The 13,338-nt window shown below is 37.5% G+C and overlaps 1 protein-coding gene and 1 long non-coding RNA gene across 6 annotated transcripts in view; one reads left to right on the plus strand and one right to left on the minus strand.

Moving 5' to 3' along the window:
- The window catches only part of LOC122431605 (CD48 antigen-like), a 50,966-nt gene extending 40,076 nt beyond the window's left edge, over window positions 1–10,890 (minus strand). For all 3 annotated transcript variants that reach the window (XM_043452864.1, XM_043452857.1, XM_043452859.1), the window contains exon 1: window positions 10,783–10,890. In XM_043452864.1, the coding sequence (XP_043308799.1) occupies window positions 10,783–10,849 (67 nt within the window). In that variant the 5' untranslated portion in view covers window positions 10,850–10,890. The remainder of the gene's footprint in view (window positions 1–10,782) is intronic.
- The window catches only part of LOC122431628, a 107,412-nt gene that overhangs the window by 72,378 nt on the left and 21,696 nt on the right, over window positions 1–13,338 (plus strand). The window contains exon 3 of one of the 3 annotated variants that reach the window (XR_006266581.1): window positions 8,679–8,743. The exons of 1 other annotated variant lie outside the window; for it this stretch is intronic. This is a non-coding gene — a long non-coding RNA (uncharacterized LOC122431628). The remainder of the gene's footprint in view (window positions 1–8,678; window positions 8,744–13,338) is intronic. One more of the 3 variants, XR_006266584.1, reaches the window with a different exon arrangement.

A 13,338-nucleotide genomic window follows, 5' to 3' on the forward strand; every position in this document is an offset into this window, starting at 1 on the left:
TTTCAAAAGAACAGCATGTATACTATCTATGGTGAAACAGATCACCAGCCCAGTGGGATGCATGAGACAAGTGCTCGGGCCTGGTGCACTGGGAAGACCCAGAGGAATCGGGTGGAGAGGGAGGTGGGAGGGGGGATCGGGATGGGGAATACGTGTAAATCTATGGCTGATTCATATCAAATGTTGACCAAAACCCACTGAAATGGTTGTGAAGTAATTAGCCTCCAACTAATAAAAAAATTAAAAAAAAAAAAAAATAAAGTACTGAAGGGGAAAAATCTACAACCAAGATTACTGTACCCAGAAAGGATCTCACTAAAAATTGATGGAGAAATAAAAAGCTTTTCATACAAGCAAAAGTGAAGAAAATTCAGTACCACCAAACCAACTTTAGAACAAATGTTAAAAGGACTTATATAGACAAGAAATACAACAGAAGAAAAAAGATCTACAAATCAACCCCAAGCAATTAAGAAAATGGCAATAGGAACATATATATATATATATATATATATATGTATATATATATATATAAAATTTACTTTATATAATATTTTATATTTATTTTATATAATATTGTATATTTATTTTATATTTTATAAATATTTTATATTTATATAATATTTCTATATTGTTAATATATAATTATTAATTATAATAATTACTTTAAATGTAAATGGATTAAATGTTCCAACCAAAAGATACAGACTGGCTGAATGGATACAAAAACAAGACCCATATATATTCTGTCTACAAGAAACCCACTTCAGACCTCAAGACACATATAGACTGAAAGTGAGAGGATGGGAAAATATATTCCATGCAGATGGGAAGCAAAAGAAAGCTGGAGTAGCAATCCTCATATCAGACAAAAGAGACCTTAAGATAAAGAAGATTACAAGAGATAAGGAAGAACACTACATAATGATCAAGGAATCAATCAAAGAGGAAGACATAACAATTGTACATATCTATGCACCAAACACAGGAGAACCTCAATACATAAGACAAACACCAACAGACACAAAAGGAGAAACTGACAGTAACACAATAATAGTAGGAGTCTTTAACACACCACTCATACCAATGGACAGATCATCAAAACAGAACATTAATAAGGAACCACAAGTCTTAAATGATACATTAGATGAGATGGGTCTCATTGATATCTTCAGGACATTCCATCCAAATACAGAAGAATACACCTTCGTCTCAAGTGCACATGGAACATTCTCCAGGATAGACCACATCTTGGGTCATAAATCAAACCTCAGTAAATTTAAGAAAGTTGAAATCATGTCAAGCATCTTCTCCAACCACAATGCCATGAGACTAGATATCAATTAGAAGAAAAAACTATGAGAAACACAAATGGAGATTAAACAACACATTTTAAAAATAACCAACAGGTTACTGAAGAAATCAAAAGGGGAATCAAAAAATTTCTAGAAAAAAATGACAATGAAAACACAGCAACTCAAAATCTCTGGGATGCAGCAAAAGCAGTTCTAAGATGGAAGTTTGTAGCAATACAATCCTACCTCAAGAAACAAGAAAAAACATCAAACAAAGAACCTAACTTTACACCTAAAACAACTGAAAAAAAAAAACCTCAAAACAAAAAGACCCCAAAATTTGTAGAAGTAAAGAAATCATGAAGATCAGAGCAGAAATAAAAGAAAAAGAAATGAAAGAAACAATAGTAAAGATTAATAAAACTAAAAGCTGCTTCTTTGAGAAGATAAACAAAATTGACAAATCTTTAGCCAGACTCATCAAGAAAAAAGAGAGAAAAATCAAATCAACAAAATTAGAAATGAAAAAGGAAAGGTTACAGGAGACAATGCAGAAATGCAAAGGATTATGAGACTATTACGAAAAACTATATGGCAATAAAATGGATAACCTGGAAGAAATGGACAGATTCTTAGAAAGGTCAACCTGCCAAGACTGAAGAAGGAAAAAAATAGAAATTATGAACAACTCAATTACAAGCACTAAAATTGAAGATGTGATAAAAAATTTCCCAAACAAAAGCCCAAGACCAGATGGCTTCACAGGAGAATTCTATCAAACATTTAGAGAAGAGCTAATGCCTATCCTTCTAAAACTCTTTGAAAAAATTGTGGAGCTGGGAACACTTCTATACTTATTCTACAAAGCCACCATCACCCTGATACCAAAACCAGACAAAACAACACAAAAAAAGAAAACTACAGGCCAATATCACTGATGAATATAGATGCAAAAATCCTCAACAGAATTTTAGCAAACAGAATGCTGTGACACATAAAAAAGTTCATACACTATGATCAAGTTGGGTTTATTCCAGGGGTGCAAGGATTCTTCAATATATGGAAATCAATCAATGTGATACATTATGTTAACAAATTGAAAGATTAAAATCCATATGATAATCTCAATAGATGCAGAAAAAGCCTTTGACAAAATTTAGCATCCATTTATGATTAAAACTCTTCAAAAAATGGACATAGAAGAAACCTACCTCAGTAAAGTCCATATATGATAAACCTACAGCAAACATTATTCTCAGTGGTGAAAAACTGAAAGCATTCCCCCTAGGATCAGGAGCAAGACAAGGGTGTTCACTCTCACCACTATTATTCAATAGTGAAATAATATTATTCCACTTAATTATATTAATTATATAATTAATAATAATATCTGGAAGTCCTAGCTAGAGCAGTCAGAGAAGAAAAAGAAACAAAAGGAATCCAGATCAGAAAAGAAAAAGTAAAGCTCTCACTGTTTGCAGATGACATGATATTGTACATAGAAAAACCCTAAAGATAGTATCAGAAAATTACCAGAGCTAATCAGTGAACTTAGCCAAGTTGCAGGATACAAAATCAATACATAGAAATCACTTGCATTTCTATATATTAACAATGAAAAATCAGAAACAGAAAGTAAGGAATCAATCTCATTCACCATTGGAACAAAAAGAATTAAATATCTAGGAATAAACTTACCTAAGGAGACAAAACAACTGTACATAGAAAATTATAGGACACTAATTATGTGAACAGATGGAGAGATATTCCATGTTCCTGGGTAGGAAGAATCAATATTGTGAAAATGACTATACTACCAAACACAATCTACAGATTCAATGTGTTCTCTATCAAATTACCAAAGGCATTTTCCACAGAACTAAAACTAGAACAAAAAACTTCACAATTCATATGGAAACACAAATACCCCGAATATCCAAAGCAGTCTTGAGAAAGAAGAATGGAGCTGGTGGAATCAACCGTTCTGACTTCAGATTATACTACAAAGCTATAGTTCAAGACAGTATGGTACTGGCACAAAAACAGAAATATAGACCAATGGAACAATATAGAAAGCCCAGAAATAAATCCATGCACCTTATGGGTAACTTATTTTTAACAAAGGAGGCAAGAATATACAATGGGGCAAAGACAGCCTCTTCAATAAATGGTACTGGGAAAATTGGACAGCTACATGTAAATGAATGAAATTAGAACACTTCCTAACACCATACACAAAGATAAACTCAAAATGGATTAAAGACCTAAATGTAAGGCCAGAAACTATAAAACTCTTAGAGGAAAACATAGGCAGAACACTTGACATAAATCAAAGCAATATCATCTATGACCCACCTCCTAGAGTAATGGAAATAGAAGCAAAAGTAAACAAGTGGGACCTGGTTAAACTTAAAAGTTTTGCACAGCAAAGGAAACTGCAGGCAAGGTGAAAAGATAACCCTCAGAATGGGAGAAAATAATAGCAATTGAAACAGCTGACAAAGGATTAATTTCCAAAATATATAAGCAGCTCCTTCAACTCAATGCCAGAAAACAACCAACCCATTCAAAATGTGGGGAAAAGACCCAAACAGACATTTCTCCAAAGAAGACATACAGATGGCTAATAAACACATGAAAAGATGTTTAACATCGCTCATCATTAGAGAAATGCAAATCAAAACTACAATGAGACATCACCTCACACCCGTCAGAATGACCGTCATCCAAAAGTCTTCAAACAATAAATGCTGGAGAGGGTGTGGAGAAAAGGGAATGCTCTTGCACTGTTGGTGGGAATGTAAACTGATACAGCCACTATGGAAGATGGTATGAAGATTCCTTAAAAAACTTGGAATAACACACCATATGACCCAGCAATCCCACTTCTAGGCATATACCCTGAGGAAACCAAAATTGAAAGGCACATGTATCCCATTGTTCATTGCAGCACTATTTACAATAGCTAGAACATGGAAGCAACCTAGGTGTCCATTGACAGATGAACGTATAAAAAGTTGTGGTGCATATACACAAAAAAATATTATTCAGCCATAAAAAGGAACACCTTTGAGTCAGTTCTAATGAGGTGGATAAACCTAGAACCTATTATACGGAGTGAAGTAAGTCAGAAAGAAAGATAAATATATTCTAACACACATATATGGAATTTAGAAAAATAGCTGAAGAATTTATTTACAGGGCTGCAATGGAGAGAGAAACGGACATAGAGAATAAACTTATGGACATGGGGAGAGGGGAGGAGAGGGTGAGATGTATGGAAAGAGTAGTATGAAAACTTATATTACCATATGTAAAATAGATAGCCAAGGGGAATTTGCTGTATGGCTCCGGAAACTCAAACAGGGGCTCTGCATCAACCTAGTGGAATAGGATGGGGAGGGAGATGGGAGGGAGGTTCAAAAGGAAGGGGATATATGTATACCTATGGCTGATTCATGTTGAAGTTTGACAGAAAACAACAAGATTCTGTAAAGCAATTATTCTTCAATTTAAAAATGTAAAAAATATACATAACATAAAATTTGCCATTTGAAACATTTGAAGTGTACACATCAGTGCCTTAAATATATTTACAATATTGTGCAACTATCACTATTATCCATTTCCAGAGGTTATTTCCAGATATATTTAAGTGTTTGGTCCTTGTAGAATTAATTTTGATATGAGATATGTGGTATGACTATAATGTGTGTTCCTTTATGGCTAGTCAATTGTCTCAAAATAATTTGTTGTGTTTTTTCTGAACTTACCATGTCTATTCATGTGCTGACATTCTGCTGCTTTAATATCTGTAGTTTTATGATATGTTATAATGTCTGGTAGACCTATTCCCTCAATTATGCTTATTTTTCAGAATGTTTCTGAGTGCTCTTGCCTCATAATTTCCCATATAAACATTCTGGATTTAAAAAGAAAAACTTCATTGGTAATTTTTTCACTAGGATCACATTTAATCTATAGATTAATTTCAGGATAACCAATTTCTTTACAATTTAATCTTCCTATTGGGTAATATGATATGTTCTTCTATTTATTCAGGCTTTCCAGGTGCTCAGAGGGTAAAAAATCTGCCTGCCTGGGTTTGATCCCTGGGTCGGGAAGATACCCTGGAAAAGGGAATGGCTACCTGCTCCAATATTCTTGCCTGGAGAATTCCATAGACAGAGGAGCCTGGCAAGCTACAGTCCACAGGGTCACAAAAAAGTGGGACATGACTGAGTGACTAACACTTATGCTTTCATTTTTTTCTATTTGTTCAGTAATTATTCTGTGTGCTTCTATAGCATTTTATATTTTTGTCATGTATTTTTGACAAATTTCTTGTTATGTTTACACATTAGGCATTTTGTTTTCCTGATGTCATGTCTTTCTGGTTGTTAGTATTGTGTAATATGTTCATTGATTTCTTTTTTTTAATTTTGTATACAACACTTTTCCTGAATTCTATTATTTGTAGCAATTTTTCTATGGATTCTTTTGGATTTTTCAAGTAAAAAATTAAATCATCTATATATTATGATAGTAGAATGCTCTTTGAAATTTCATATCTCATTTCTTTCTCTGGCCTGTTGAAATAAATTTCTAGGCCCACAATTGAGCCACTCCTATCTGGGGTGTCATGTCAGCAAACCCAAACTTAAGTAACTTTCATATTCTTATAAGTGTTCCTCTTGACAAGAAAATGAAATATCCGGTCAGCCAATCCCTAAACACCAGACCAACTGTGGGCTCTGCACTTATTATCTTGTTCCTTGTTTATTTTCTATTTTTCTCTTCCATATTCATTATTCTTTATGCTATAAAATCTTTCTGCCACTCATTCTATTTTCAGTTTTCTGGACCCTTGGAAATGGAGAATGGCCATTCATGATGTATTAAATAAAGTTGATCACCCAACTTGCCTTTGTTAATCATATTTAACACAGATCTAACTGTATTAACTAGTATGTTATAATACTATTAAATTATAGTGGTGAACGTAGAATTTTCTGTTCTGTAAACTTGGGTTATAATTAATCTATGAAACTACTGTGCCTGTTACCTTTTAAAGAGTAGGTCTTAGACAATTTAGTCTATTTTTAAAATAAGTTAATGTGTTTTTATGATTTATATGGAAAACATATGTATTTGGCTCTTTGTCTATTACTCCTGGGACATAGCTCCTAAAGTCTTTGCAGCTTCCTACATAAGCATTCCAGGGGTAAGTTATGACCAACTTAGACAGCATATTAAAAAGCAGAGACATTACTTTGCCAACATAGGTCCGTCTAGTCAAAGCTATGGTTTTTCCAGTGGTCATGTGTGGATGTGAGAGTTGGACTGTGAAGAAAGCTGAGCACCGAAAAATTGATGCTTTTGAACTGTGGTGTTGGAGAAGACTCTTGAGAGTCCCTTGGACTGCAAGGAGATCCAACCAGTTCATCCTAAAGAAAATCAGTCCTGAATATTCATTGGAAGGACTGATGCTGAATCTGAAACTCCAATACTTTGGCCACCTTATGTGAAGAACTGACTCATTTGAAAAGACCCTAATGCTGGGAAAGATTGAAGGAGTAAGGAGAAGGGGATGACAGAGGTTGAGGTGGTTGGATGGCATCACTGATTCGAAGGACATGAGTTTGAGTAAGCTCTGGGAGTTGGTGATGGACAGGGAAGTCTGATGTGCTGAGGTCCATGGGGTTGCAAAGAGTCGGACAAGACTGAGTGACTGAACTGAGTATTGTTCCCAGTTCCTGAATTAGCTCCAGAGCAACAAAGGTGAAATGGGTATCTTTCATTATCCCTAACAAACTCGTTTTATACCACAACTGAAATTTATGTTCGTTAGGTGACTTTGGAAAGCTCCTTGGGATGGGAGCTGGTTGTCAAGGGAACCAAACCTGTTAGCAAGTTGAAACTTTCAGTCCCACACTCTGTTATCCTGATAGGGAAAGCTCCTTGGGATGGGAGCTGATTGTCAGGGGAACCAAACCTGTTAGCAAGTTGAAACTTTCAGTCCCACTCTCTGTTATCCTGACAGGGGAGAAGGGCTAGCAACTGAGTTTAATCATAAGTGGCCAGTGATTCAATCAATTCTGCCTGTGTAATGAAGTCCCCATAAAAACCCAAAAGGATGGGGCTAGGAGAGCTTCTGGGTTGGTGGACACAAGTAGGTGGTGGGAGGGTGGCCTACCAGGAGAGGGCATGCAAGCTGAGCACCTCTTCCCACATACTTGGCCTGATCCATCTTGCTCATCTGGCTGTTCAGAAGTGACGGTTTTAGATAATAAACCAGTGATCTAGTAAGTAAACTTATCTCCTATTGTTCGGTGAACTGCTCCAGCAAATTAACCAAACCTAACAAAAAGATCATGGGAACCTCTAATTTATAGCCTGTCTGTCAGAAGCACAGCTAACCTGGACTTGTTACAAGTATCTGAAGTTGGGAGAGAATAAGGGATTGAACCTTTAATCTGTGGGATCTGACAAGCTGATCTGACAGGCAGATAGTGTTATAGCTGAGTCAAATTGTAGGAAGCCCAGGTGGTAACTGGTAAATGACAAAATTGCTTGGTGTGAGGAAAATAATTCTTACATCCAGCATCAGAAGTAGTGTGCTAGCAGCATGAGAATAGAGGAGAAACATAGGAGAGGAGTGCATTTCCATAGCAGCTCATTTAACTGCTTAGATTTTTTTTCTCTTCTGGATTCAGTATTAGTAAATTATATTTTTCTAGAGCTACTGCATCTCAGTTTTCAATATATTTGCATAAAGTTAAGCAGAATAGAGTTTTATTTAACTTTCTTTGTATACATGGTTATTTCCTGCTTTTAATTTCTTCTTTTGGGTATTTAGGTTTTCAAGGAAGGGTTTTGAAAGACTGGAAACACAAGATCATGCTGGTGGGCTGGTAGCAGTGATTCATTGGTTTCATTTTCTTTCAGACAAAACACTGCAAAGCAATGTTTGGTGTTTTTGAAGAGGGAACTAAATCACTAAAGAGAAAGCAAATAGTCAGGGTTCAGGAAAAAATAGGAATGAGGGAATTTCCAGAGACTAGCAATTTGATGAAGAGAGTTTGCAAGAGCTCCATAAAGCTGTAAAGCTTAGATCTGTATATTTGTGTGGTTGCAAGCTGCCTGACTCTTGGGTTTTGGGGTTTTTTTTTTTGTTTTGTTTTGTTTTTTGGCTTTTGGTTTGTTCTCTCTCTTATATTTAAAGAAATTTATTAAATTATTTCTCTCAGGCTACAGAAAATATTCTTTATATGATAAGAGAGATAAAGTTACAATTTACAAGAAAACTGAGAAAAATGACTAGAGAAAAGTTGGTGCCACTATCCTTAGATCCCAATTCCTGATTTCCAATTCTTTTTCTAGTGCAGCTTCTGGAATCCATTAGAACATGCAGAAAAAGACCAAATCCAACAATGACTGAAAGCCTGGTAAGAACAGTGTAAATAAGGTCATTTCCATCTCTCATGTATACCAAAACATCCTGTGTGCCCTGCCTTAAGGACACATGAAAAAATACACCCATAAAACTTTCTTTTGCAAATTTTTAAGGAACTGAAATTAAATATGATGATATGATGCCATATCCTTTAAATGCCTTGAAATCATAATTTTAAATAAAGGGCAAGCACTCACTAGTTCAATCAACATCAATTCTTCAAAGTATGAAACCAGTACTGCCTGAATCATCTTTAATCTAGGATGCATTCACAGGAAAGAGTTCTTGTTTTGTCACTGTTTAAGGAATGTAAAGGACAATGTGGCTAGAGCCACTGGGACCCACCCAGCTACCTGCCCTCCCCTCTCAAGTGGGATTTACATACTCACAGCCTTGTTATTGTTGCTCTCAATATGCTTATAATTTGGCTGATGCCTGTTTGCATGAGGCAGAAACAGCTGCACTTTCATTGGGGGAACTTCCAGACCTCAGTGGTTGTTTGGAAACTAAAAGTGCACAGACAGAGCAGATGGGCAGATGGCTTCCTATGTAGCCCTTGCGCTCCCCTCTACACAGCTCTCTGAGAACGTTGAGAGGTGCTATAATGGCGGAACAGTGAAAGAGCACAAAGGGGCCAGCCTAGATGTAACTACATCTCAAAAAAAAAAAAAAAAAAAAAAATCAGGACAACCTAAACGGCTCACTGGTCGCACAAACTCCATGACCCCAATGAGGAAATTTAGCATTTGTTGACTAGTAAAAGGAAAAAGAATTCAGATGGTGGAAGCCACTAAGGGAGCAGCTGTTTCCTTGCTGAGAAATGTAAATGGGATCATTTTCCTAGAGGTTGGGAAGAGAAAAAAGGGTCAGAAAGGGAGAGAACAGTAATTTCTTTCAAAAAGCAGAGGTTCCCCTATCCTTGAATTAAGAGGTCAGAGTTCTCTGTGGGGAGTAGGGGGTGGGGAGGGTTAGGACAGTGAGGGCCATAGATTATGATAAAACCATCAATTATGAAACAGTAAAACAATACTTTTTTTTTTCTTTTAAATGTCTCTTTGCAAATCTTTCATCAAGATAGAGAAGTATATCACGATGTACATGAGTATTCTGTGTCCCTGCGTCAGACACTGGTCAGAATGTGCTCTGTTTCATTTAATTTCCCAAATGACACATGAAGTTAGGTGTTATTCTATACATTTTACAAGTGAGGAAGCTGAAGCTCAGACAGGTAAAGCCCACTTGTCCCAGGGTATATACGTTGGCTGAAGATTTTATGGCCAATATGGGGCAGGACCAGAATTTGTGACCCAATGGGTCTGACTGCAGAGTTTAGCCTTACTTTGCACCATAAGCAGGTTGGGGTACAAAGTCAGGGGGCCAACTCACAATCCACACACAAGACAGCATCTGCACCCTTATCCCAGCCTCCGCACAGTTGAAAACAACTGTAACTGCACATAAAGGTCATCAGCTGTAACCACACATAAAGGTCATCATATGAGAGGTCAGGATCCCACTTCCCCCACCTCCCCCCAACCCCACTATTCCCCACCTCTGCAGATGTCCCCACAGCTCAGATGTCCCTGAATATGAGGCAATGGGAGTTTGTCCTGGTCCCTCACTCACCCAACACGTCCCCCTCAGGCTGTAAGGAGAAGAAGGAAGAAGTCTGGGGGGTGGGGGAGAGTAGGGGATGGAGAGAAGGGCCTGAGATTGTGGAGATAGTTTTTCAAACCAGAATCTGAAAAATGAGACACTGCTCTAATCATTTCAGCAGCAGCAGCCCCACAAAGCAGGGCTAATAACCACCTTTTGAAGTAAGGGTTTGATGGTGATTTTCCCATCCTGAGGAACTTGCAGACATTCCAGAAAGGCCCTCATCCCTCTTTCCTCCCGTTAAACCCTCAAAGAAACTTGAGAAACAGGATGTTGATACCAGGCAAGCCCCAGCTGCCCACCAGTCTTCCTCACACTTGACTCAGCCTCTCACCACCCTGTCCCAGGAGCAGCCCCACCTGTCCTGTCACTCACCAGAAATGAGGCTGATTTGGAGAATCAGTGTCTGGGTGGGGAGCCAGCTGCTGCATAAGGAGTCCATGACTGCCTGTGGACTGTGTTAGACCTCTGGCTCCTCCTCTGGTCTCTCCCCGCCCCTCTCTTCTCTGATCCTCTCGGCACTAGAGTCTCTCCTTGCCTCATGAGTCAAAGCAGAAAGTAAAAAATTAGAGGGTTTTTTTCCTGATAAAAATTATCCATGTTGATTATTTAAAGTTTGGAAAATAAAGAAAATTGTACAGAAGAATAGAGAATCACTTGTTATCACACCTCATAAATCTAAGCATCATAAATATTCTATTTTTCCAGGTTATCATGACATTATTGACATGTAGTACATATAAGTTTAAAAGTACACAACATGATCATGAGATACATGTATGACCGCAAAATAATTACCACAATGAGGATAGTTAACATCTCTCACCCCTCACATAATGACTGTGTGTGTGTGATGATAACACTTAGGATTGATTTGTTCTTTTGACAAGTTTCAAGTATATAATGCAGTATTGTTAATTACAGTCACCTTGCCATGCAGTAGATCCCCAGAGTTTATTCATCTTAGTTATCTAAAGTTTGTACTTTTTGACCAACATCTCCCCATCTGCCAGCCCAGACAATGACCATTCTACTCTTTATTTCTATGAGTTCAGCTTTTTTAGATCCTACATATAAGTGAGGTCATACAGTACTTGCCTTTCTCTGTCTGATTTATTTCCCCTATCATATGGCCCTCAAGGTCCACCAAGTTCTCATGAAAGGCAAAACTTCCTTCTTTTTATGGCAGAATATTTTCTTTATCTGTTCATCCACCAATGGACATTTAGGTGTTTCCATGTCTTGACTGAAATGAACATGGAGTTGGTGGATGGGGCAAATATGTCTTTGAGATCCTGATTTCATTTCCTTCAGATATATACACAGAAGTGGAATTGCTGGATCATATAGCACTTCTATTTTAAATTTTTTTGAGGAAGTTCTATACTGTTTTACATAAAGGCTGTACCAATTTACATCCCCACTAACAGTGACTATGAGTTTGAGTAAACTCCAGGAGTTTGTGATGGACAGGGAGGCCTGGCTGCTGCGATTCATGGGGTCGCAGAGTCAGACACGACTGAGTAACTGAATTGAACTGAACTGAACAGTGACTAGAACTTCCCTGGTGGCTCAGTGGTAAAAAAAAAAAAAAAAAAATCCACTTGCAATGCAGAAGACCCAGATTTGATCCTTGGGTCAGAAAGACCCCCTAGAGAAGGAGATGGCAACCCACTCCAGTATTCTTGCCTGAGGAATCCCATAGACAGAGGATCCTGGCAGTCTATGTATGGGGTTGCAAAAGAGTCAGACACAATTTAGCAACTAAAAACAACAGTGGACAAGGATTTCCTTTTCTCCAGAGCCTCACCATATTTATTGTCTCTTGTCTTTTTGACAATAGACATTCTAACAGATGTGAGATGGTTTCTTATTGTGATTTTGATGGCATTACCCTGATGCTTAGGGATGTTGAGTGTCTTACATGTACCTGCTGGCCATTTGTATGTCTTCTATTTTTTTTTTTTCCATTTATTTTTATTAGTTGAAGGCTAATTACTTTACAATATTGTAGTGGTTTTTGCCATACATTGACATGAATCAGCCATGGATTTACATGTATTCCCCATCCCAATCCCCCCTCACACCTCCCTCCCCACCCCATCCCACTGGGTCTTCCCAGTGCTCCAGCCCTGAGCACTTGTCTCATGCATCCAACCTGGGCTGGTGATCTGTTTCACCCTTGATAATATACATGTTTCAATGCTGTTCTCTCAAAACAACCCACCCTTGCCTTCTCCCACAGAGTCCAAAAGTCTGTTCTGTACACCTGTGTCTCTTTTTCTGTTTTGCATATACGGTTATTGTTACCATCTTTCTAAATTCCATATATATGCGTTAGTATACTGTATTGGTCTTTATCTCTCTGGCTTACTTCACTCTGTATAATGGGCTCCAGTTTCATCCATCTCATTAGAACTGATTCAAATGAATTCTTTTTTTTTTTTTAATTAATTAATTAATTTATTTTTTCAGTGGGTTTTGTCATACATTGACACGAACCAGCAATAGATTTACAAGTATTCCCCATCCCGATCCCCCCTCCCACCTCCCTCTCCACCCGACTCCTCTGGGTCTTCCCTGTGCACCAGGCCCGAGCACTTGTCTCATGCATCCCACCTGGGCTGGTGATCTGTTTCACCACAGATAATATACATGCTGTTCTTTCGCAACATCCCACCCTCATCTTCTCCCACAGAGTTCAAAAGTCTGTTCTGTACTTCTGTGTCTCTTTTTCTGTTTTGCATATAGGGTTGTCGTTACCATCTTTCTAAATTCCATATATATGTGTTAGTATGCTGTAATGTTCTTCATCTTTCTGGCTTACTTCACTCTGTATAATGGGCTCCAGTTTCATCCATCTCATTAGAACTGATTCAAATGAATTCTTTTTAATGGCTGAGTAATATTCCATGGTGTATATGTACCACA

Source organism: Cervus canadensis, chromosome 2 (assembly GCF_019320065.1).
Source record: "Cervus canadensis isolate Bull #8, Minnesota chromosome 2, ASM1932006v1, whole genome shotgun sequence".
NCBI classification, from domain to species: Eukaryota; Metazoa; Chordata; class Mammalia; order Artiodactyla; family Cervidae; genus Cervus; species Cervus canadensis.